The 26,870-nt window shown below is 36.3% G+C and overlaps 1 protein-coding gene across 2 annotated transcripts in view; it reads right to left on the bottom strand.

The window, feature by feature from the left end:
• The window catches only part of bicc1 (BicC family RNA binding protein 1), a 105,842-nt gene that overhangs the window by 8,219 nt on the left and 70,753 nt on the right, over positions 1-26,870 (bottom strand). Inside the window, exons 4-18 of one of the 2 annotated variants that reach the window (XM_089121982.1) lie at positions 24,896-24,975; positions 23,451-23,609; positions 20,706-20,759; positions 16,314-16,502; positions 13,224-13,475; positions 11,366-11,497; positions 8,145-8,397; positions 7,077-7,235; positions 6,460-6,641; positions 6,222-6,360; positions 4,879-5,032; positions 4,631-4,787; positions 2,270-2,309; positions 811-965; positions 490-643 (exon numbers count right to left, since the gene is read on the bottom strand). In XM_089121982.1, coding sequence (XP_088978108.1) covers positions 490-643; positions 811-965; positions 2,270-2,309; positions 4,631-4,787; positions 4,879-5,032; positions 6,222-6,360; positions 6,460-6,641; positions 7,077-7,235; positions 8,145-8,397; positions 11,366-11,497; positions 13,224-13,475; positions 16,314-16,502; positions 20,706-20,759; positions 23,451-23,609; positions 24,896-24,975 — 2,259 coding nt within the window. The remainder of the gene's footprint in view (positions 1-489; positions 644-810; positions 966-2,269; positions 2,310-4,630; positions 4,788-4,878; positions 5,033-6,221; positions 6,361-6,459; positions 6,642-7,076; positions 7,236-8,144; positions 8,398-11,365; positions 11,498-13,223; positions 13,476-16,313; positions 16,503-20,705; positions 20,760-23,450; positions 23,610-24,895; positions 24,976-26,870) is intronic. The other variant, XM_039653314.2, reaches the window with a different exon arrangement.

Raw genomic sequence — 26,870 nt, 5'->3', positions numbered from 1 at the left:
TTCCTTTAACTATTCTAAGTAATTGACATAATTATGATTTCATTTTAATTTCATTTAGTTGCAAATATAATGCAATTAAGTGTCTGTAAACATAACATTGACGTTTATTCATTTAAAGAATATTATTTGCGTAATAAGTATTTGTTTTAAAGGTATGCTTGAATGCACTTCTTCACAATGGCAGTGACAGTGATTTGCAGTAATAAAGCGACCGGAAGTTAGCTTTGTAACATGCTAACGTTAAAATCTAGAACATGCTAGTTTGAGTTTCTTGTGTAGAGTAAAATCAGTGTTTGTTAACGGAGCTGCCTATGTATTGTCTAAATTTTGTCACTTATAAAGTTAAACGATGTTTTAAATGACTTTTAATTTCACTTACATACTGATATTTTGTAATTTGTGTAATTTTAATGGTCAATCATAAGTATTAAAAAACCTATGCCTTTTATTTAGTCACATTAATACAGTCCTGTTGACTGAAGAGCACACCTGTTTTGTTCTGCTTCCTTTTTGGGCTGATGGGAGAGGGGAATTCGCTGTGTATCGGGAGCCCGCTCCCATTCCTTTCCCTCCAGTTATCCGAGTCGCTGCCACTCGCCATCCCCTCTCGACTGTTGGAGCGGGACAGGGCTAGAGGCGACCCCTTATACAAATACACATCATAGATCATGTTTATTCCACTAAAAAACCTGCAGTGATGCATCAATACAAAATAATAAAAGCATATATGCACCGGATGAACCGGATGAACTACAATCAGCATAGTGCGAGGCATATGCTTCTCACATCTGCTACAGTTATTGAGTTTACCTCATATGTAGTTGACATGGTAGGTTTATAAGAGACGTGGTTCGCCCTGCGCAGCTCCTTAATAGTTTCTGCAGGCATAGACTTTGAGAAGCCCAGACCGCTCCATGTGTTCGTGGGGGTACGGACCTCCGTCACCACTGGCTTCTTTAACATGGCTGAAAAGAGAAACACAGAAAAAGATGCATTTAAACAACTTTTCTAAGTCGCTGCATCACACTTTATTCAGAATCACACATGTGAATCTCTTTAAAAATTATCCAGTCCTAAATATATATATATATATATATATATATATATATATATATATATATATATATATATATATATATATATATATTTACATTACAATTTACAACATATTTATTTTATATTCCATTATATATTTTATATAATATATAATATATAAAATATAATATAATATAATTTTATATAATACAGTATATTATATATATAATTTTTTTTTTTAATTATTAATTTTAATTGTATAATATTAATTTTAAAGCAATGAATATGATTTTTTTTTTTCTGTACACTGTAGGATAATGTTCGGGGAGAAATTGTGATGCAATTGTCATGGCATCTTAGTTGTAAAAAAGTCAAATAAATGAATATATATATATATACACATGCCAATTGAGTAGCAAATTTAATAAAGTAAAGCAAACACAGGTAGATCCGAAGGTAATGGCAAACTAAACAGCACGTAGACACAAAAAATACTGGACAAAGAACACTGAAAAAACAGCAATTTATACTGGTAATGATAAGGTGAACACAGCTGAACCAAATGACAAACCATATTAGTAGCCAAGACGACAAAAGAGTATCGGGAAAAGAGCAAATGAAAATAGGGATCGATGAATGCTAACTAAAAGTCCATGAAAGTAAAACTAAGACGACACAGATGGACTAGGTCTGAGAGAAACAAATGAACAAATTAGATTTACATTTTGTTTAACAAGTTATAATTAGTTGATCTAGAATTGAATGGCAAATTCCCTAACATTGTGCTAAATCGGCCAAAACCCAGAGTTTCACAATACAACTGTGCCACATTTCAATACAGTTCCAACATAAATCATTAACAAAGAACCGTTAACAGTATGAGGTAAAGAAAAGCATTAACACTGGATACATTCCGCATTCTCAGGCCCATAGTTTACAGTATGAACACTGGACACAGTACGTGATGTGTGGAGAAGCTTTATGAGGTAGAGTTTATTTACCGTGAATGTGAAACAGGACTTTAATGACACCCTACTCGTTGCCAGACATTCAGCTTATGAAGACACTGTAGTCTTGCTTTGTTCATTGCTGGCACACTAGACTAAACATAACCGGTTTCCAATTCCTCAAACCGGCTACCCGCAGAATTGTTTTTAACAATATAGATGGGTGGGAGACACTCTTAAAATTCGGTATATGGCTTTAACTGCGTTTTGATTTGTCAGTCACATACCTTTGGTCGCCAATAACTTCTTTTGCTCGTAGTCGAACGCCTGTAGAGGTGAATAGAGAGAAAGAATGTTTAGGCTTTTGGAAAGGATTTCAGAGTTATGTCCCTAATTTCTCCTGTCAGATTGGTTTATAGTATGAGAAAGGCAAATGGTAAACATTGCCTCATTCTTTCAAAACCATTTAGCAGACTGTGGCAGACAGAATAGTGTTGACTTTCTGTCGATTTAGAAACACTGCATTGTCTTGAGAGGCAGGACATAAGATCACGATACAGGCGCACGTATACTGTCGGTCAAAAGATTGAAATAATTCAGATTTTTCTCATGTCACTTATCCAGACTAAGGCTCCATTTAAAAAAAAAAAACAGTAATATTGTGAAATATTATTAGAATTTAAAATAACTTTTTTTATTTGAATATATTTTTAAAGGTAATTTAATCCTGTGATGGAAAAGCTTAATTTTCAGCATCATTACTCCAGTCTTGAGTGTCACATGATCTTTCAAAAATCATTCTATTAAGCGGATTTGCTGTTCAAGATTTTTATTAATGTTGACAAGTTTTGATACTTAATATTTTTGTGGAAACTGTGATACAGTACAATCCATTCAAAAGAAAAGAATACTTTAATTTAGCAAGAATGCATAAAATTGATCAAAACTGACAGTAAAGGCATTTATATTGTTACAAAAGGTTTCTATTTAAAAAAAAAAAACTTGAACTTATATTCATCAAAGAATCCTGAACAAAAAAAAATGGTTTCCACAAAAATATTAAGCAGTAAAAACAGTTTTCAACACTGATTATACAGTATTAAGAACCATTATTAATAATTGAGCACCAATAATCACTGATAATAACTGAGCACCAAATCGCCACATTTGAGAGATTTCTGAAGGGTCATGTGACCCTAAAGACTGAAGAAATGATGCGGAAAAAAATTAAAAATTGCCAGCACAGGAATGAATTACAGAGAAAACAGTTCTTTTAAATTCAAACTTTTTACTGTATTTTTGATCCAATAAATACAGACTTGTTGGGCATAAGAGACTTTGACCAGTAGTGTAGCTATTATATCCATGAGGGGTGTTAGTTTGACACACTTAAAGTTAAATGTGCTATAGCTTGTTTTCACGTGACGTCACGCCACTGCGTTGCCATGGCGCGAAAAGCAGATGGAGGGCAGGAAGTGATTTTCTACATTAGGAAGCACTATAACACACTCAAAATGCCTATGTTTTGCGTCGTTTATGGTTGCTCAAATCGATCAAACCACGAGGAGTTTTTATCGTGTGCCCAAAGTTGTTGTCCATAAGGGTGGAAAATACAAGGAACTGACAGAAAAACACCAGGGAAAAAATGCCTTGCAAATCTACGTCTGCGGTCGGGAGGAACCGAATGGGAAAATGCCTGTGTGTGTGTGTGTGCAGTGATCACTTCGTCAAATGTGAGTTAATACATTATTTATGTGGCTTATAATTACATTATTCAGGTGTTTAAATACACTTATGTGGCTGTTCATGTAACGTACCAGTTTCCGAACTTTGTAAAGTCAAAGTATGTCTGTAAGACGAGTTAGTTGCTGATATCTACAGCCTCGATGGCAGGCAAATCTCTCAATTCAGTTGAAAATCGGTCCTCTTCATAACGTAAGGATCACGTCCAACATATGTTTCGATTTTCTGTTTATATATTTCTCTTGTAATAGCGTCTAAAGTAGTACAGTACGGATTTTCTTCCATCTCGTCCATTGCGCTCTTCACTCCTTGCCCACCATCTGCATTCCGCGTGTCAACACAATCACGTGACTGCAAACCACCTATTCATGGCGGCTCGATTCATTCGATAATTGTTTTTTAAGCTAAGGGAAGCGCCTGACGAGATTCTAATGGCGCACAAATAGTACCCTGTCGTCATAGCGACGCCTTTAGTTCCTTGTTGCCCTATTAATCTCTCGCTGGATCCTCTCTTCGACCACCAAACAAAGAAAAGTCTGCACCTCCTCGTTTGACCACGGCCTATTCTTCCGCGTTGCCATAATAATAGTACAGTAGTTAGTTTAGTAAATATCTCTGGCCAAACTATTTAAAAATACTGGGGTTATTCTGGATACTCTATCTGGCGCATGTAATGAATGGTGATGATTCTCTCTGACCAATCAGCAGTCGGCATTGTTTTCACGTCACATGATTTTAGTATCGCCTTAGCTCGCCTCAGCTTGCTCAGAACCTCGCCGGAGGTGGTACAAAAAAAGTACCCGAAAGCAGGTACAGGTACAACTTTTACACAGTGGAAAACCAAACAAAGACGAGCCGTACTGTGTAGTTGAAAAGCGCCATAAGTGACATTAAGTGTGCATCACCTGCATACTGGAGAAGGAGGACTGGGGAGAAAGCCGGATTCTGTCCGAGTTCTGCTGAGCGGCCCGTTCCGCTGCTCTTTCGCTCCCCGGAGCGCGTTTATCAGCCACCGGACTCTCAGAGGCGCTGGAGTCAGAGTCCGACAACAGACACTCTGAACTACATGGGTAAAAGAATAGGAGTATATTAGCATTATCAGCTACCTCTAACATGGACTAGTGATTGACTGTTGAGTGATGAGAGTTCGTACTGTAGGAGAGAGTTCTTGGTGCCCTGTAGCAGCTCCAGGGCTTGCCTCTTTCCTGACGTTGTCTTACAGGACGCCAACATCTGCTTCAGTTCATTGCTGTTTCCCGAGTGAGAAGGGCTTCGGGGCATGCCCACCTCCACGAATGTATCCGAGCCTGAAACACACACATGCATATAGACACGACTGTTTTTCTTTCCTCAAGCCCCCATATTGAACGTTTTAGCTGAGTAGATTGTATTCCTGCAGCACTCAGCATCAGAGAATCTAACACGCCATTTATCATTACTGCTTTTAAGGAATAACGAGATTGAATTGACTTCGCCTCATCTGAAAGCTAAAACACACAGGCTAAATGGATCTAGGGCCAACTCAAATAGCTTTAACAATGCCGGAGCACGGAAAACCTTGGCCTTGTATTTCTACAAATGCCTCGTTCATAGAGCAGGAAGGAATGGTATTACCATTTGGAACTGAGTTTATATTTGTCCATAATTAGACTGACCAAAGTCAATAAATTCTCGCTTTCAATCTAGAGAAGGTCAAGGAGTTGTTTCAAGTGTTAATCAAACGGATGACATGATTCAGCAGTGAATGTCACTGGTTGCATTAGGCTTGAATAAAGGTGAGTATAATATATCTTTCAATTTATTTAGTCTTGGAAAGTGGCATGCATGAAGTGTTGATTCACATGGCAGTCATTGCAATACCGATAAAGCTTGCTGGCATTTACCAGATAAAAATAATCAATTCTGACAAATGTCAGGAATCACTCTTGTAGAGTACGCCATCACACTTAAAGGGATACTTCAGCTCTGGAAAGATGATGAATGTGTATATAAAATGGGTCATTCATGTAGAACAAATGTGAAAGTATGTTTGAATTTTTGGCTTATCTGGATGAAACACAACAACTCCCATTTGACGCCTCACCCATGGGTCTGTGACAAAAGCTGCGGAGGAGTAGCTCGCCAAAAAGTGGCGAAAGTATAATAAAAAAAATAAATAAATAATAATAATAAGTATGGACAATAACAATAGTGTTGCTTTGCAAGCACGTATATAAATAATACAAGTCTATATAAAATTGTTAATAAAAATTAACAAATTAATTATAAATTCAATTTATAAATTATTAATAATAATATTCCCATATATCATTTTGGATTGTTCATTTATTTAAGTTAGGATAGCAAGGTGTCTGAATACATTTTGGTTTGATTGTAAAATATAAACTTATATAAATAATTTAGGGGTAACTTTACAATTACAATTTCAAGCAAGTGATTTTTGCAGTGCAAAGAAATGCATCTTGTAATGAGGGTATTGTAATGAGTAATGCAGACCTCGGTCTTGGCTGGACTTGCTGGACAGTGGTTCAGAAGGGCAGTGAGGACTGGCTTCCTGCACGGAGTCACCATGAGCTGCGGTCAGAACTTTATCTGCGAGAGACGCTGCAGACATTCTGCTGTACATGTTGCTAGGCTGATACACAACACAAGCACACAATATTCTGGTCAAGAGGAAGTCCAAGACAGCTTTTTAGCATAACCATCTCATGATAGTGAAGAAAGGCGTGCTCACTTTGCTACTGAGGGAGGACACAGCCTTACTACAGTCTGATACTCCATTGACTTGGGCGTCAATAGGGACGAGACCTGGCGGAGGGGATGGAGTGTTGTGGGTGTAGCCTGGAACTCCTGACAGCAAGATGCTTGTTAGAGTGGCCTGGGTGGCTGGGTGAATCATCAAGGGCGATGAGAATCCTAAAGAAAAAATGAGCCAGCATGGTTTGAATTGATGAAATGAAAATGAAATAATGGACTTGGTTCTTAAACAACAACAATGTTATTGTAAAGTGGACTGAGACTCTAGAGAAATATAACAATTGTATAATACCATTACAATATTTAATATAACAATTGGACAATGTGATTGTAAAGTAACTGAGACCCTATCACAAGTGGACCAAAAAGATAAATATCACTATTGTAAAAATAATATTATAATAAAGCAAACAAATGCACTCTAAAACATTTAGACTGTAAAATAGACCAGATTTGAATCCATTTTCAAGTTCAAGTAAAATGTGAATGCAAAGTTTGATTTATTTCAATATAAATGAAGTGTGAACACATGAGATGATTAATGCATATTGAGTGTGATTTTTTGAGGATAAATTCTGTCAGTCTTCTCTTTACCTGGTGTGCTGGCGGGACTGGCCAGTGAGTTGGACCAGAGAGTGGGACTGGGTGTCCCAGAGGAAGGTGTCTGTAATGGGCTGATGGAGCTGTTGAGAGCATTGAGAAGGGAGTTGGTGGAGTGTCCTGTCATGGAGGCTGTTGTAGGTCCAAGAAGACCTGCAGGTCAGAGACAATAAACCATACACACACTGTCAACATAAGACATATACTACACAAATAAAGAGACATTCATCCACTTGTTAATCAGTGTTAATTTCAACAACAAATTTTATAGTTGTCATGAAACATAAGTTGCAATATACTTTTATTTCCCTATTGTGATGTAAATCCAAGTGAAATGGCTTCTTGAACAAGAAAAAAAAAAATGGTCACACCTTTGATCAAGGTCCAATTCTCACAATTAACAAACTATTAACTAAGCCTTTTGCCTCAATAAACTCCTAATTACTGTATTAAAAGTAAGTAAGGTAGTTGATAAGTTTAGGTGTTAGGTAGGATTAAGGAATATTATATGTGCTTTATACATACTAAATAAACAGCTAATATCCAAATATAATCATTGCTAGTAATATTGCTAATAAGCAACTAGTTAATAGTGGCTTAGCCTTCTGCGTGGTCCTAAAGTTGTTGTTGCACGTCCATGTATTCCCACAAGGGAATTTTTTTTTTCATAACACTTTAGTTTAGGGTCCAATTCTCACTATTAACTAGTTTCTTTAACAGCTAATATCCTAGTAGTAATCATTGCTAGTAATATTGCTAATAAACAACTAGTTGATAGTGAGAATTGAACCCTAAACTAAAGTGTTACAAAAATAAATATAGTGACTGGTTTTCCCGCCATTACGTCAAAATACACAACGTGTAACAACAACTTTAGGACCACGCAGAAAGCTAAGCCTAATGGTTGCTTTATAATGCCCCCAAACTTTTTGTACTGTTTTCACAGACCTGCATTTGACATTTGAACATTGTATTGTATACTCCAGTTTCAATCCACAAAAATATATTCATGAAAATTGAAGTCGAGCTGAATAATAGACTAGAATATACTTTTATAGTCACCATAACATAAATTCACTGTTGTCCTACCCAGGCTGGTGAGGCCGAGGCCGGCTGAGGCCAAGATGTCGAGCCCCACGGGGCAGCTGAGAGCTGGAGGTGGGACAGAGATACATGGAGGACTGCCACCATTACTGCTGGTGATGCTGCAGGTGTTGGTGGGGACTGAGACACCGCTGCTCTCCAAACCCAATAGATAGCGTCTGGCCTCATACATGTTAAGAGCGTTCCTCTCCACACTCTTCACTATCACTGACTGACAGCCCATAGAAAAAAGAGATTCAGAGTTTAGAAATCAGCTCCCATCCACTAGTAGGCAGTATATTTGATTATTAAAGTGTTTGTTTGTCAGTGAAATGACAGAGCAGAACATCATGAAGACAATAAGTTCTCATGAAGACAATAAAGGCTCCAATATACTCGTAGCAATAAGTTCTTCAATCGGTGGGGTTGAAAGAAGTCAAAATATGCTAGAGAACATCCCGACACGCCCAATCTGCAGAGAGCGGTGTTTACGTGAATATAAACAAGTTACAAGTAGTGCTGTTAAACGATTAAAGTATTTAATCGTGATTAATCGCATTAATGTCATAGTTAACTCACGATTAATCACACATTTTTATCTATTCTAAATGTCTCTTGATTTCTTTTTGTCCCATTATTTTTTCTCATTTTAATGCTCTTATCAATATGGAAAAGTGGATCGGCTTGCTTTGTGCAAATGTTTTTTTATTGAAAACAACATTGGCATATACTGTGTTCAAAATCACACTAAAATTCTCACTTGGAGCAAATAATCTCTCACACAATGTAACACTGTCCATCAATAAAAGGGTGAAATAAATAGTGAGAGGTCCTGATATTTACGAGGGGGCGGAGAATTCGCATCAGCTGTGTGTGTGTGTGTATGCCTGGCCATCATCAAGTGGTATTTGAGACTGGACGTGCAGCGATGATGATAGCTCAGTTCACAATGACAAAACACACAGATCACTTTGGTCTTGTCAATGGAACCATTTGGCAACTTTTTAAAAGTAAACTTTCCATTCAGAATCTTATTGGCATCCATTTCGGTGTCTCACGCTTATCATCCACTCAAAACGTAACGTTAACCAACTATTTGGCCGGCTCGCAAGCCCAAACAAGTGTGTGCGGCATGCCTGTTGTTTTGTTTACGGTCTAACTAGATCCGCTTGCTCTTTGGTCGACGAAGCAACAAAACATCCTTGCGCGGCGCAAGCCATTGAAATGAATGGGTTTCATAGCGCAGTGCGCATGTCACGTCCTGTTGCAAAAGCATGTGACAGAAAACTACAAAGTTTGCTAGGCCAAAAAGACCATTAATCGCGCGATAAAAAAATTGACGCCTTTAAAATGGGTTTGCGTTAACGCCGTTAATAACGCGTTTAACTGACAGCCCTAGTTACAAGCTTTCCTCTCAATAACAAAATAAACTAAAAATAAACTAAAAATAAATGCACAATAAAAAAATGACAGAAGAAAACAGCAGTTAAGAAAGCATCTTATCATAGCGATGGGGATATGTTTGCACAAGCTCTGCAATTTGTCTCTTCATCAAAGAAGGAAGAGCCTCAGCACACAACTATCTATTACGTAGATTATTACGTCGCCACGGACAAATGGTTGTTTGAAGTTATTAACTTTTCCTGAAAGTTCGCTTTGGCCAGGGGTGTCCAATCCTGCTCCTGGAGGGCCAATCCTGCTCCTGAACCAGCTAATCTAGGTTTTACTAGGGCTGAATCCGAAATCACCCCCTATAACCCTCAAGTAGGGGATTATTTGAAAGGACAGCCATTTGTACTGGACTGGTATCCAAAACCATACTGGACGTAATTGTGTGCACTCGTTCTATCCCACACTGCACCGCAATAACGAATGTACAGCTGATATATGCTCAACAGCGGTCCGAATTCACTCACTCATTTACTTCTTTAAGTGAACTGTATTAGACGACTAACGTAGGGAATTGAGGGTTTAGGGGGCGTTACGGATTTAGCCTGAGTATACTGGAAACTTCCAGGCAGGTGTGTTGAGGGAAGTTGGATCTAAACTCTGAAGCAGTGGTTTCCAACCCTGGTCCTGGAGTATTGCACAGTTTGTCATGGTATTTTTATTTCTTAAGATCCATTACCATCATCATGAAGCTGAAAAGATCTGACTAGAAGTGGTGAACTCTTTGAACTGAAATGAATGGGGTTTCCTGGAATGAAATTCTGCATGTCCTTGTTTTCTGCCTCAATTGGTATAGAATATACTTCCTTCCTTATATATGTGCTGTATACACTAGTCAAGGTTACTACTGTGGCAAACTATTAGCAGAGTGAAAAAGAGAAGCTGGAGGCATCAACACAAATCACTGAAATGGAAAAAAAACTGAGGTTTTTGCTGTAAGAATGATAATTTACATTGCTTCCATTCAGCCTAAAACACAGGATAGTATTTCACCATTGACCATGACCAAGGACGTGAAGCATTCCCAGTTTCCACATCCTGGTAGTAAGCCACCCACAAATCCTATATGTTCCATACATTACTTTTACAAGACTTAGGCGCCTTAATTTTGAGAGAACTAGGCCTTAATGCTTGATCTGATTCAAAGTGTCTTACATGGTGGAACTAAAAAAACAAAAATCAACAAGGCTGCGTTGATTTGCTCAAACAATAAAGCAATGTGTAGCTTAATTGTTTTGTGGAAACAATTTTTTTTCTGGATTTTTTGATTAATAGAAAAAAAAATCGATTTAAATTCCTTTGTAACATTATAAATATCTTTAATTAATTTAAACTGCATTTTTTTTTTATCAATTTAAAGCATCCTTGCCTTATACAAGTATGAACTTCTTTATAATTTTTTTACTCATCCCAAACTTTTGAAATGTAGTGTATATAATACATATAAAAATGCTGCTTTTTATTTTCAAATAAATACATAAAAGCACATTTTTAAAGACTATAAGTAGCTAAAATTAAGTATTTAGACATATTCTGGTTGTCAAACATTAGTGGATCATGTTGATTGTTAATGTGATGAACTATACCACTGCTTCCTCAACTGAGGAGAACTGACTTCATTCATCCTCTAAAAATCACATTGAAACAGTTTGAATGAAAGTAATAGCAAAATGGCTCAAAAACAAAATGTTAGGGTGTCTGCCAACATAATGTATGTAATGCTGTATATAGGTTTGGGTGAGTGTGCAAACCTTGCTAGGTTGCTTGGGTTTTGGTTTGACACTAATGAACACATCAAGCTGTTCCATTAGGGAAGTAATGCACTGTGGTTCCACCTCAATGTCCTCTTTGATATCAAACATCAGCACCAGTGGCAGGCAGCCCTGCAGAAAGCACAAAAAAAGCAAGAAAGAGAAATGAACAAAATTTTTCTACACTATTGTAAATCATTCATTGAGTCAAACTTTAAGTGTTTCAAGGACTCAGTTGGCCTCAGTCCTAAAGCAGCAAAGCTACAGTTTTCAGGAGTGATCCATCACCTACTTCTCATGTTGAAAAGAAAAACAGCAGCAGGTACTCTAGGACTAAGGCTTTCATTTACTGGTCCTGGACCTTCTTTTTCCTCTCCTGACACAGCTAACTCAGCAGGCAGTGAAGAAACTGCTACATATGCAGGAAAGGATCTAGAGGCTAGATTGTGTGGTGGAAAGCCTGCTATGACAGTCTTATTTGTAAATGCTAAAAATGTCCTTAATGGATCTAAATCGAGCCAAAAAGCATGAATAAATTATTCTTGAATACTGTCTCTTCCCTCTGCCTCCTGCTGTGTGATTAAATCAAGACTGGGCTGGCTTGCGGGGACAGACGGGCCGATATCTGTCTCCAGAGAGGACCGCAGTGTTGAAAGGCTAATTATTTCGCTTTCTCCACTTGTGTGTTCCTCAAAAGCATTGTGTTTTTTATGCTTCTTCTGGTGGCCCTGCCTTTGTCACTTTTATAATCTTTTGTGTTGTTTGGAGACCACATGATGAGACAAACCAGTGTCACTATTTCTCTGATGGCTTGAGGGAAGATGAAAATGAGAGAAGAAAGAAACAAAATCTTCACATTTTCTTAAGATGTACAGTAAGTGCTGCTCGCTTGTGCAAAATTTGGCTTGGCGATATTCGCAAGAAGTGCTAAGGTGTTTTGGGTTGTTGCTAGGGTGTACTTGGTGGTTGCTAGGTGGCCGTTTAATGGCCCAAGTCAAGTTCTAATTTCTGTAACATTTTTTCTACTAAATTAAATTTATTATCTTTTAATGGTTTAGATATTTTTGAAAAAAAAGATATCCAAGACAGAGAAATCTAAATCTTGACTTTTACACTAAAAAAAGAACACTTATATAATGGTAACACTAGTTTAGTATAATAACGTGGTGTAACCATCAATTAAAAAGTAATAATGTTGATATCATATATACTTTCTAATGTTGAATGTTGTGCTGTATCTTTCAACATACTGATGTTCATTCATGTTTATTTTGTGCTAGTAGAAAAGAGAAAGATGACCGAAAAGAGTTTATCTGTCACGCCACATTGCAGAACGTTAAAACAATATTTATTGTATGAATTTCGTTCTAAAAAATGACTGAAAGCGGAGACTTTGTTTCATATCAAAAGTTACAAAGTATAAAGACTATTACAATGGATTGCTACAAATAATGTTTAGTGAAGTTTTGTTCATGCATTGGCTGAACAGGCCTACAGCATAGAGTAAATAATTTAATGAAAGTTTGATTAAAAACGATAAATCGATATTATCAACCCAAAAAATAGAAACTGACACAGTCAAAACATGCCAACGGAGATCAGCTTATTAAATGCTGTTTCAGTCGAAGATTTCAGCGTTCCAGTTTTGGCCGACCAAAATTTTGGTAAATCATTATCAATTGTCAAAAAAAGGTCAAATTATCTGAAATTTTAAGAGATTTATGACCAAGTTTAGAGAAAATAGCACACCTCTCCTCAACATGCTGTATTATTCGAGGTGTCATTCTTGTCAGTGGCACAAACGCTGTGGAACAAGAAAGACAGAAACACTGGAATAAAGAACAAAACAATCTCTCACCATCAAGTACTGACGGGCCAGACACACAGAGTCAATGGTTCCCTGCACGTAGACGGTGGATTTCTTCTGTGGGCAGTTGGGGTCTGGGAAGTGGACCTGGGCTCCTGTGCGCTGCATGATGTGCTTGATGTTGCTGCCGTTGCGGCCCATCATGAAGAGGTGGTGCTGGGGTGCGATGTCAAGCTGTGTGCTGACCGTGATGGCGCTGGCCAGGTTGCCCGCGAGGTGCTCTAGTAACACCGCTGTGCCCCTCTGTAACGAGACCATTGTCGACATTAACAGGGACATGTCACTAAAATGAACAAATATTCAAGAGAAAAGGAAAAAAAAATGCCCCTACAAAATTAAAGTAAAATACATTACAACTGTATTGTAAAATACATATAAAATACATTGTATAAAATACAACTGTAAAATACATTACAACTGTAAATTAAAGCGATTTGATCAACAGTTTCAATTCATTTGGTTCATGTGACGTCACTGTAGCTTTGCGCCGCCATCTTTGCGACCGACAGTCTCAATGTCTGCAATAGAGAGCCTAAGTCTCTCAGGTATCAGAAATATTACATGTGGAGTATCCCAAGGTAGTTGTCTGGGTGCATTGTTATTTAATATTTTTACGAATGATTTACCATATATTTTACGGAAGGCTAACATTGTTATGTACGCTGACGATTCAACTATATATACATCAGCAAGTACACAAATGGAATTACAAACGGTTTTAAATAAAGAATTACAATATGTAGTAGATTGGGTCGAATTAAATAAATTGGCATTAAATATTATAAAAACTAACTACATGATTCTAGGTTCAAATTATAATATTAATAAGAATCCTGTAATTAATATTAAGATTAACAACACAGTTATTGAACAGGTGCATGAGACTAGACTGCTGGGTGTAATAGTTGACTCTAGATTATCATGGAAAAAACATATTAGTAATATTATTGCAAAAATGGGAAGAGGTATATCCATTATGAGAAGACATGCAAATTTCTTAACTTCGAATATTAGGAATTATGTGATGAAAGCACTAATATTGACATATCTCGACTATTGCCCAGCAGTTTGGTCAAATGCCACTGGGGAATATATGAATAAATAACAACTTATACAGAACAGAGCTGCTCGTGTAGCACTTAGGTGCAGCTATAGGAGAAATATAATATTAATGCACAAGGATCTTAATTGGTTGTTGGTCGAAGATAGATTGTTGTATTCATTGTTAATTTTTATAAGAAATATTTCTAATTCAAAATTTCCTTCTGTCTTGTTCAAGCATCTTTCTTTCAGTGTAGAAAATCACCAGTATAGTACTAGACATGCAACTAAAGGTAATTTCACTTTACCCATAATAAGAACAAATGCCATAAAAAATACTGTTGTGTTTAGAGGTATGAAAGAATGGAATTATTTGCCAAAACATATCCTGCTTACTAATGATGTCAATAAATTCAAATTATATATAAAACAACATTTGTCAAAATATTATAACTGAATGTTTATATTTATTTAGATATGTGTGCGATTATGTATGCGTGTAGGTATGTTTATAGGTGTAAGTGTATAATGTGGTTTTATATTTGTGTGTATTTTTATACCTGTATGAGGGTACATATGTATGTTGATATGTGTTCATATTGTATATGTATTTGTATTATGTGTTTGTGTATTTTCTTTTAATGTACATACTTTTTTAGGACCCCAGGAAGAATAGCTGCAGCATTGCTGTAGCTAATGGGGATCCTTTCAATAAAACAAACAAACAAGTCCCTCCCCTTCCGGTCGACCACCATGAGACATTATTTCGGAAAAATATTGTATGGTAGTCAATTGCGAGAGACAACAAATATTTTGATCTCGTTTGAATTGTGCCCTGAATTACACATATGATGTTTGTCAATTTAAAAGATGTATTTTAAAGTAAAAAAAGTCGCAGTTTGATTTAAAACCACTAAGACTGTGGCAGATAATAATGGGCTAAAGAAAACTGGGGGTAAAAAATAAGGATCGGAGCCTAAAATTTAAATTTTCTTCAGGTATCTCTGTCTCTCTCTCTCATTCAAATACGCAGTTTGGGTGAGTCGGTCGCAAATATGGCGGCGTTCTATTTGTAGTGACGTAGGTGGCATCTATGAATAAAGTGAAATTGGGTAAATCTACCAAGTTAAAATCAATAAATGTCCAAAAATATTTTTAAAGCGTTGAGAATTAAAACCAATACATTTCTGATGAGTGCATGCATGCAATGGTCGATTCTAGGGTAAACATAATCCCTTAAATGTAAAAGTTCATTTCTGACCCTGAATGAAACAGTAAATACCTCAGGTCACCATGATTTTGTCAAGTAAAACATGTTCCTGAATTAGCAAATTGTGTTGATCCAGGAACAACATTTCTCTCTAAAAAGTCCTAACCCTAATCTTAAACCTATGCCTATTATAACTTATCCATAACATCATAGGGAAATTATAGGTGGATAACACTGATGTAGAAGCACCTAACCCTGGTTGTAAGCCTAAACTTGACATAAACTGTAAACTTGTCCCTCAAATCTGATTGGTTGACTGGAATTCTGTTCCAGGATCAACAAAGATGTTGATCCAGGAACATGTTTTACTTAGTGAAATCATGTTAACCAATACCTCACTGACCACTTTTTCGGACTCAAGTCAAATTTAACCTCTCCGCTAAAAAGAGTCACGATTGGGACTTTTTGTCACTAATGGAGCATGTTTTAGTAAACAAGAACCTCTTTATGTTCTTGATTTTCCATCTGGCTTACACGACCCTGAGAATGGCCTAGATTTCGGAGTTTCTTTCAGCGCGCCATAAAACTAGGGGAAGAGAGGAAAGGCAAAGAGGCTCTTTTGGGGTTCCTTTCTGGCCGTATTCGTAGGCGGTTTTGGCACGGCCTCCTCACCCCAGATCTCAACACATACCAGGCATATCCAATATCCCACAGGACAACTTCAGCCCTAGACTCTTCCTCAAGACCAGAGATTGAAGAAGATTCTCCTTGGCAAGAATAACAGGCTCTACCCACACTAGACGCTCAAACTAAAGCATTGGAAGTCTCACCTTCACGGCCGCAGCATTATTCTGTGAGCCCCGCACCACTCCTGTCGCCCCATAGAGTCTGGACCTCTGTTTGAAGGCCACAGAAATGTTGTATGTCTGGGAGATGTGCTGGATGGCAGGAGAGCTGGGGTCAGGGTTCAGCTGGACTATGACTGGCAGCTCGAACATCAACACCAGAGGGAGTAACTCCTGAAGTAAGACAAATAAAACCATCAGTTAATGTTATGTATCCGAATTATGGAGACTGTGATTTCCGCCGAAGACAGATAAGGATTATAGGAAATTAATAAGCAGATCTACACTGGTTCAAAAGGCCATTTCTTTTTTGGGAGACTTTGGAACTTTTGAAACACAGAGATAGTATAATCAGGAAACCATGGGGAAAGTGAGAAGGAACGAGATGCTCAAGATGTCCCTCGTAAAAAATTGTTGAATGCACACTTTTAATGTACTTCAAGTTTTATAAGTTTATTTATGTTTGTTTATTTTTAACACTTTATGGTATTTATATATTACCATAATGGTATGGTATTTATGTTTTTAACACTTTATGGTATATATATTATGGCACTTTATGGTGGTAACACTTTATTTTACAGTGTCCTTGTTACATATTAATTATGCATAATTACAAGCTACTAAGCCTAAAAAATATCAATCCTAAGTACAGGTTGTTAATTAATATTAATCAGTACTGTATAATTAAACCTTAAAATAATGTGTAAACAAAATGTACTTACAGATAATATAATAATTTTAAAACGTACAATTAATTTGATGCATTGACTAACACACTATATCACATGTAAAATACTTGATTATAATTATAACTGTAATTTAACATAACATTTACAATACTTGTTTTTACTATAAACTAAATTGCAACTTCATTACAAATGTGTAATAACAATTATATTTAAATGCTTGACATACAAGATTTGACTGGAATTACACTGAAGTATGTTACCTTAAAATCTTGTCAGTACATTCAGCAGTACACTTTAATCATATTTTGAATACAATAAAAGTAATTATGAAATGACATATAAAGATGTACTTGAGTCTAACTTAAGTGGGTCAACAATCACTCTTAAGTTGAAATAATTGAATTTTAAATACATTTAATCTATAAGACGCTTCATTCAATAACATGCAATTAAGTGTCCAAAAACATTATATTCAGTTCACACTTAAGTTTATTCGTTAAAAGTATATTATTTCCATAATAGATACTATTTTTAGAAGTATGATACTTTTTTTCACAAGAGAAAACTAACTATGCCGTGACTCAAACCAACACGCCACTTTGACAGAGAGAATTCACACTATTTAAGTGTCATGTTAATGTGTAGCACTTGCAAGACATGCCAACATGTTGCAGATGCTACCAGAAATTTCAAACTGGTTTGAAATCTGCTGGCCAGTCTTTAGGTTTCCACACTGCCAAACTAGCATGAAAGCAGCAATGAGCAATGCTCAATGAAATTGTCAGAAGATAGAGCAAAAGCAAAAGCTGCCGGAAGAGTTGAAAAGGCTTCAAGAATCAACTGCTGATTGGCTGTGTGAGTTTGTGTGAGAACACAATTCCGGGACTCTAGCTAAGTTGAGGAGGAGAGAGAGACTGTAACTGATGCACACAATCTGTAATCAGTTGTTCACATCACAATTTCAACAACAATAAATAATAAATTCGAGGCAGGGTGACATGATAGTGTGTGCTTGGCTTTAGAAGCAAACAACATGGTTTGCTCTAAATGAATGCTGGTCAAAATTACAGTAACTACTATAGGGCATTTGGCTGACATTCAAACCATGAAGTCTTCAGAAATAAAACAGCATAAGCAAAAATTTCTCATCATTCCACTGTGATTTAGGGTCATCAAGGGCCCAGCAAACAGTGCCTCACCAAACTGAATTGGTAAACAGAATGAATGGCCAAGCCGTAAAAATGCGGCTCTGATCAGTCCCATATGTTGTGGGGCCTTTGCTCACCCTCATGTTCTGGACCGGGGGCCAGAAAGAGAGACATTCTCTGCCCCTTTAGATGTGGTCAGGATAGTCACTCTCTCTTTAGACAAGGACATGCTTATTGGGTTCAAGGTTTGCTGGGAGCAGGGAATCCGTCATGGAGCGAGCTCTGGAATTCCAATCATTCATCTCTGTTAATGGTTTTCCTCATTCTTGAGCTATTAAAACCATAAGCATGGTTATTTTTAACCAAAGGCTTATGCATCGGCTATGAGCAGAGCTTTCCAAACAACAACGAAATCCTGTGCTTTTGTTTTGATTATTGTTAATAAAGAATTTGCGGGGGAGTGCTGTTTTCTGATCTTTTACAAACAATTGGTCTGAGTTTTCCTTTGACCTTCTGTAGAATCAGTAACTTCTGTATTTGCTTGCCCTCTGTTTTCACAGACAACATGCATCCAGAGAGCCAGGGAGGGCTCCGTGTATCCTCTGAGAAAGCAGGGCTAATGTTTAAACGGTTTAATTTCTTAAGCATCAAGAGTTGGGACATGGTGAACACAGAGGGTCTCACACACAAGAATGCAATTTTGCTTGTGGGTCAATGAAAAGATGTTTTTTTTTTCTCAAATTTTTTAACTCTTCTATGATCATGTTTTTAATTTTTGAATTAAAATTCATTTTGATATTTAATGTCAGGGTGATGCAACTTGGTATCATAATGAAGAAAACACCTCCTTAAAAGATTGAAATTAGAATAATATTTTGTTATTATTTTGTAGAAAACAAAATAATTTCAACTGCTTCACAGCTTATTATTTGAAAAACTTTGCTCCGCCAACTTGCAGAAAATAAATCTTGAAATATTTAACGTTACTTTTTTACTTGATGGTTTACTTAATTATACTTTTTTACTCTTATGTTTTATTTTTCGTTTTTTTTTTCTTTCTGGAAAATAGTATAACATTTTTAAAAAAGGCTTGGTTTCACAGATGGGGCTTAGATTAAGCCAGGATCATTTAAAGGAGTACTCCACTTTTTTTTTTGGAAATAGGCTTATTTTACCACTCCCCCAGATTTAAAGAGTTGAGTTTTACCATTTTCAACTCCATTCAGCCGATTTTCTGATAATTAGAAGAATATCAGTAACCAGACAGTTTCTGGTCTCATTGACTTCCATAGTAGGGAAAAAAATAAACTATGGATGTCAATGAGACCAGAAACTGTCTGGTTACTGATATTCCTCTAATTATCAGAAAATGTATCATTAAGATTTATTGAAAAGTAGCATTATCTAATTTTGACTGTTGGACTAAGATTCTGCAAAAACTGCCACAACAATCTCAGTTGGCTTTAAAAGAGATTGAAAACGGTCAAACTCAAGGTTAAGTGTGAGAATTATGCTCGCCCTAAACCATTCACATGGGCGTAACGGCACAATAAAGCACAGAAACTGACTGTGGGTGAAGATATTTGAAAGAGAAAAGAGGAAAAATGGAGATGATTAGGTGGTCAAGAGTAGAATTCCCAGCAGTCACGCAAACGAGGAAAAGAAAAAGTGAGGCTGCCCCACTAACATCCTTCCCTCAAATGCACATTTTACCCACAGAACTTTATATGTTGTGGACATAAAAAAAGGAGCGGCTTGGGTTTTTCAAAGGTGCTCATTTCATACAAATTGCTTTTTGAACACAATAGTGAAGGCTTTTGATAGATTCTGGTGTAGAACGTCCTCCAGTTAATTAGGGCTCGGCTTTGTGCAAATACTAAGGAAGCCTGCTGTGCCTGAATGCTTTGGTTTGTTTTTCTTGGTTCTCTCTGAGGAGGAAGCATGTGTGCACTGGTGAAACCCGAGGAGAGAGTCTGGACAGAGAAGGAGCGCACAGGCGACACCCGGCCAAACAGTCAAGATATCACTACAACTGCAAACCAGCTTCAATTGGCACCATGTGTTTCGCATTAAGCCATTTTTAAAGCTGGTCTTATCCGTAAAACTCAATTCCAGGTCAAGACCTTGAGTGTCAAAAGCTTCAATTTGAAATGACAACCTTCTTATTCTTTATGTTTTATCCCATTAAAAGGCTTTTTGTCTGTACAGCCGGGTGAAAAGAAGGTGTCCATGGCATTGAAATGGAGAAGTAATGGTTATAAAACACCAACAGAGGGCAGCAGGTCTGATTCAAGTACCAGACTCTCAACTAGAAACATACATTCCTGAAAAAGTTGAATGCTACTTATTGTGTTGCTGGGATTACCGTTGGGATGCTGAGGAATGTGTTTATCTCATCCAAAAAAAAAATCATTTATGTTAACACCCGCCATACCTGTCAACTTCCTACCAAGATACATAACAGCCTCCCACCTCTACTTCCTGCTTATCTCAGAAAAACACAGACGTTTGCAATCGTATTATTAAAGTTTATTTACCCGAATTCGGGCTCTGGCGGCCTCCACTCCTCCTGGCTGGCCGGCTATGGACACCTGCAAAAAAGGAATGAGAAAGTCACACGTATGTTCATGGAGCACAAGATACCAGGAACAAGGAAATGGATTCAAGAACATCATGCATCGGGTCTGAATAAAAATAAAAATAAATACATAAAAAAAGATACATAGATTTTGTTTTATGCATTTATATTCATTCCAGAAGAAGATTTAGGTTACACTTTATTTCGATAGTCAATTTAGACATTCTACTAACTATAAGTAACTTTGCAACTACATGTCAACTAAGTGTTATTAGAGTATTAGTAGACTGTCAGTAGACTGTTAGGTTAGGGTTAGGTGTTAGGGTTCAGGTTAGGAGAACAAGTTGACTTGTAGTTGCTAAGTTATACAGTCAGTTGAATGTCTGTTGGGGGACCAACAAAATAAAGTGTTATCAGATATTAAGCTGACAGTCTAATACTCTAATGATAGTTAGTTGACATGTAGTGGCAAAGTACTAATAGTTAGTTGAATGTCTAAAGTGGACTATCAAAATAAAGTGTTACCAAGATTTAAAGGGGATATTTCACCCAAAGATGAAAATTATCCCATAATTTACTCATCCTCAATGCATCCTAGTTGTATATGAGTTTCTTCTTTCACAATCAGAATTATATTAAAACATATCCTGGCTCTTCCAAGTTTTATAATGGGAGCCTGAGATTTTGAAGCCCCCCAAAAAGTGAATCCATCATAAAAGTAATCCATACAGCTCCAGGAGGTTGATAAATGTCTTCTGAAGTGAAGTGATGCGTTTTTGTATGAAAAAATCTCCATATGTATAACTAATCACTGGCTTCCAGTAACGGGTGAACGAAAGTCTAGTTTCGGCAGAAGAGTGACCTTTGCTTTGACCCGATGCATGACGTATTGATGAATGCGGAAGTGCAGAGGATAGATAGCAGAACAAACCACCGGTCAAGAATAAGAAGTCTGAAACGAGAACTTTTACTTTGTAAACAGAAATATCGGAGGAGCTTTAAGTTTGTTGCCCAGCTCTATTTATTTGAACCGTGAAAGGGCGTCAAATCATAAGTCTGTCATGCGTCGGGTCAGAGGTCACTCTTCTGCCAGAACTCGGCTTGCGTACGCCCATTACCATAAGCCAGTGAATATAGATTATAAAGTTATAAATATGGATATTGTTCTTCCAAAAATGCATCACTTCAGCAGTCCTTTATTAACCACCTCAAGCCATATGGATTCAAGTGGTTTATTGGGGCGGTTTGGCTGAAAGAAGAAACTCATATACACCTAGGATGGTTTGAGGTTTGAACTATATATTTAAGCACTAAATACCCCCCCCCACCCCCACTCTGTTCCTCACTCAAATGAAACTGATTTCATCTGTTTTCCAAAGAAAAAAGAGAAAGTCATGTGTTTTGGAAGGAGGATGAGAAAATGATTTTCATTTTTGGGTGAACTAATTCTTTAAGAATGAAAAATACCCTTCTGCCAAATGTTATCTTATGAGCACCACTAGGAGGTGAGATTTCTTCATTCTAGCTACGCTGGGTCTCATTCACCTATCAGTAAGTACCAGCCACTAAACCCAACACACAAGCCCACACTGAGGGAGTGCCATGTCGTTGCTCAATTTCCACATTCCCCACTTCAACAGGTCTGAAAACAAGTCTCGCATCCAATTATAACTTAGTCTTTATCCCGATTGCTGAACCTCCCTTGGCCTGTACAGTAGCTCAGTGATATACGTTTCATTTTAGAAACGAAAACTTAGAACCTGAGAACCTGAACCTCACGAAACCTGTCAAGAACATGTACAAGGCATCTCTAATTCCAAAATAACAAGAATATAATTTTAAATGATACATCATTTAGTATGATTAATAAATGTACATATTATTATATTTATATATATATATATATATATATAACAGTTGATTTATATTGTAACAATATTACGCAATAATACTGCATTTTTTATCAAATAACAGGATAAGGCTGGGTAGGGAGGGAAGAGGGATTTTTTTTTTATTTTTTATTTTTTTTTTGTTATTGCTGTATGTTCCAAAACAAAAAGAGCACATTATGTCCTAACTGTACAAATTTCCTTGTGGTTATGCATTATACTCCTGTGTATGATGTAGATAATATAACATTGTAAATATGTGCTTTAATAAAAAATATTTGAAACTATTTTATCAAATAACTGATAAATACATGTCTTGGTGAGCAAAATACTTTTTTTTTCATAAATACTACAATTCTTACATACCACTTTTGAATGTAGTGTATTTATTTATTTAATTCAAGTAAAGCTTATTTTAAGATCATCAAGACAATTTATGACAATTGATCATACTCCAATTTTCATTACAGCACCAGATATATATATAATAGTAGTAAGATTTTGTTGCAGTGCTGATAAATTTATTGTTTCATTTATTTATTGTATTGAACTTTATATTATGATAATTTACATAAAATACTGTCTGTACTACAGTATTGATTTTCTACTAAGCATAATACAAAAAGTACATACAGTAACAGTACACATTATGTAAATGAAAACTTGTGATTAATTGCTCTAAAATAATATTGGAATGCTAATAAATGTTAATGTTTATTTATGCACAAATCTCAGTAATCCATTCTATTATTCTCTGTTGATTAATGGAGTGAAATGAGATTTGAACATGTTCCCATGAGCGGTCAGAATCGCACCTGGTTGCTCTTCTCAGCCTGGTTGTTGCGGTTGGAATCGGGGAAGTGGATGTGACAGCCCGTGTCCTCCATCACCTTCTTGATATTGTTTCCCCCTTTGCCGATGACATGTGAATGCTCTGTGTGCGAGACATCCATCTTTAGAGTCACACGGTTGCTCTGAGGAAACAAAAGAGTTGGACTGTATTAACTAATGTACAATAGCACTCACTCTTCATTAAAGGTGAAATTTAGACGTTAGCATTCCCATTTATCTCAATGACACTTGCTTGGCTGGCAAAGAACTTTCAGAAGTAGGCCTCTCTTTTTTAATTACAGTTTCCACAACATTTTAAGCAGCACAACTGTTTTTAACATTATTAATAAGAAATCTTCTTGAGCAGTAAATCCACACTTTAGAATAATGATTTCTGAAGGATCATGTAACACTAATGATGCTAAAAAAATAAGCTTTGCCATCACAGGAATAAATTACATTTCAAAATATATTAATAAATAAAAAAGTTCTTTTAAATTGTAATAATATCACATATTATTACTGTTTTTACTCTATTTTTTATTCCTTTATCTCAATGACAAGTGCTTGGCTGGTGCAGTTAAAATGTGCCATGTTCGACTAATTTTGCTTTGTTTCACTGCAGTGTTTTTTAAGCCAAGAAAGTTGTTTTACATTTAACATTAAAAACATTTAATGTATTTTAAAAGAGAACAATTTTTTTTTCACTTAAAAAAAAAACAGAAAAACAGATCCCGCCCCTCTGAGCTGATTCATTAAAGGTGTAACAGTCTTAATTATATCTATGAGCTACAGCCAAGTCAGTTTTCCATTACAGAGAGATGTCACAACACACCATTTCCCATTTGACGTCATTTATTTGAGTGAATTACCTCACAAATCTACAGGAATGTTACAACAATCTCTTCAGTTGGTGTTGGTGGATGTTCTGCATTATGTCTGGCACTAATTACCAAAAGAATGGACTTGAATCAGTTGTGCAATTTCTACGTACCGATGCCGCAGATGTTAGCTGTCCCTGGTGGCCAATGAAATGGAAGTTGCGATAGTCTGTTCTTCTCTATTGTTAAGTAAATTTTATTGAAATGACTTCTCAAAGTAAAAAAAAAAATGTAGGGCAGAACTTGATTTTGCCCAAACATACAAAAATACAAGAGTTGTCAATATTGGGTTCATGGTAAATTTAAAGTCAAACAATGGTATCAAGCAATGGGCACTGCATTTGTCTTCTTTTCGCCCCATAGAACATGATTCATTCTACAGCTATATGAAAAGCTCTTGATGTCAAGCTCCTCATAGATAGTTCCTCTAAGGATCTTCAAGTTCCATCACCTCAAATGTCAAAAATGGCCTAAAAATAATTTTTTTGGTTTTTATTTTTTGTGTTGCACAATGTTGTATCAAATATGAATCACCCAATCTGACTCACCTTTGTGTCCAGGACAGACATGATCTTCTCCTTGGCTTCCTTCACATTGTCCCTCTTCCCACTAACTTTGATGTGTGGATCTGAAATACAAAAATACATAGCGGAATCCATGTCATAATGTTTATTTACAACATATATAGCATTTTCATCAGCATGTAATTATTAACAAACTTTGTTTTAAGGTTTACCGTTTTAAGGTTTAAACCTCAAATCACTCAGATCGTTGAGGAGAGGTGTAATATTACTGTTCTTTACTTTCAGCTGGCTGATGGTAAATCGGTTTCCCCAAAAATGTGTAAAAAAAAACAAAAAAACAGCACAACTGTTTTCAGCATTGGTAATAAGAAGAAATGTTTCATGAGCACAAAATTTGTATATTAAAACGACGAAGACTGGAGTAATGGCTGCTGAAAATTCAGCTTTGCCATCACATAAATAAATGACATTTTAAAATAGATTGTAATACTATTTCACAATATAACAATAAATGCAGCCTTGGTATGCATAAGATACATAATAAGAGACATTAAGAACAATAACAACATATATATATATATATATATATATATATATTTAAAAAAAAAAACATTTTACCAAACTTTTGAAAGGTATTGTTATGAAAGCCACTCAAAGTACCCTAGTATCATGGTGGACAGTTCTGCATAGGCAAGCAGTGCTTATATTTTCAAATAATGTCAAAATCTAGGTATTATATTTATCATAAAACTTCATTTAAATGATATGGCCATTTACTCACATCAAATACATGGTAAGTCATATCTCACATAAACAATGTTTGGATCAAGTTGGGCTGGCAGAAAACTGCATGCAGTGTTACCCAGATAAATAAATCCAGACAACATTTATATAATTCCGGTACTTGCTCATTCTGTCATTGACCTCCGCACCAGAAACACAGTGCAGCAAAAAAACAACACCACATTTTTCAGAACCAATCAACTTCATGCCATCATGCAATAAACCTCTGCTTGGTGTTCCACGGAAAGACTTCTGACAATTGCCATATGGCAGTTAGTTTCATAGTTTCAGCCCGTTCTCATCCCAAGGCGTCATCTAACTGATGCTTTTGACCATGCGTCAACATCTGACGCACATGGCATCCATTAGCGTCAATATGAGACGCACCGCCTAGTGGTCTAACCCTAACCCTACCCCAGACCTAAACCTACCCGCGCCATCAAACTGACGCTAAAGGTTTCCATGTGCGTCGGATTTAGACGCATGGTCAAAAGTGTCAGTTAGATGATGCCCTAGGATGAGAATGCATTGCTAGTTTACTTTACAACACACTTAGACTAGAAGATACTAATGAATGGGATGTAAAGGAACTCTTGCAGTTAGAAATACACTACACGACTTTTGCTCAGATTTTTGTCGCGATTTGCTGAACGTCTGTGCCAGTCTGCAGGTATTGGCCCTATTTGCGTCATTCGCGACGCCCGGCACCAATAATGCGTCTATTCGCGTCTTTGCATTGACTTTGTATGTAATCTACTCACGCAAATAATTAAATTCGCGTTCGGTGTGAACACACCATTAGTGTCCGAATTCACTCACTTGTTTTCATTCACTCCTTCAAGTGGACTATATTAGTAGAGTAGTGAAGGGAATAATGAATTATTTCGGACAAGTTTTTCTCCAGTTTTTGTAGTATTTTAATAATGCAACTATAAAAATACACTTTATTGAAAGGGTAAGGTTTAGACTTGGGAGGAGGATTTTAGCTATAATTACCATAGGTTTCTATTTGATTGTATAATTTATTTTATGTTTCACTAATAGCAGTTCATATTTCATAAGATTCAAATATAAGTTATAACTTTAATAAATGAATACATTGTTAAAAGTTTTAAGAATTAAATTGATTAGACACGCATTTTGACTATTGCCATTTAAAATGGAATCCAAAAAAAAATGAAAACATAAATTTGTGAAAAAATAAAACAGAATTTGA

The sequence above is a fragment of the Pimephales promelas genome, chromosome 17 (genome assembly GCF_988280905.1).
Source record: "Pimephales promelas chromosome 17, fPimPro1.hap1.1, whole genome shotgun sequence".
Taxonomy (NCBI): Eukaryota; Metazoa; Chordata; class Actinopteri; order Cypriniformes; family Leuciscidae; genus Pimephales; species Pimephales promelas.
Note: the sequence above shows the minus strand (reverse complement) of the source record. Positions and strands in the feature narration are given on the sequence as shown.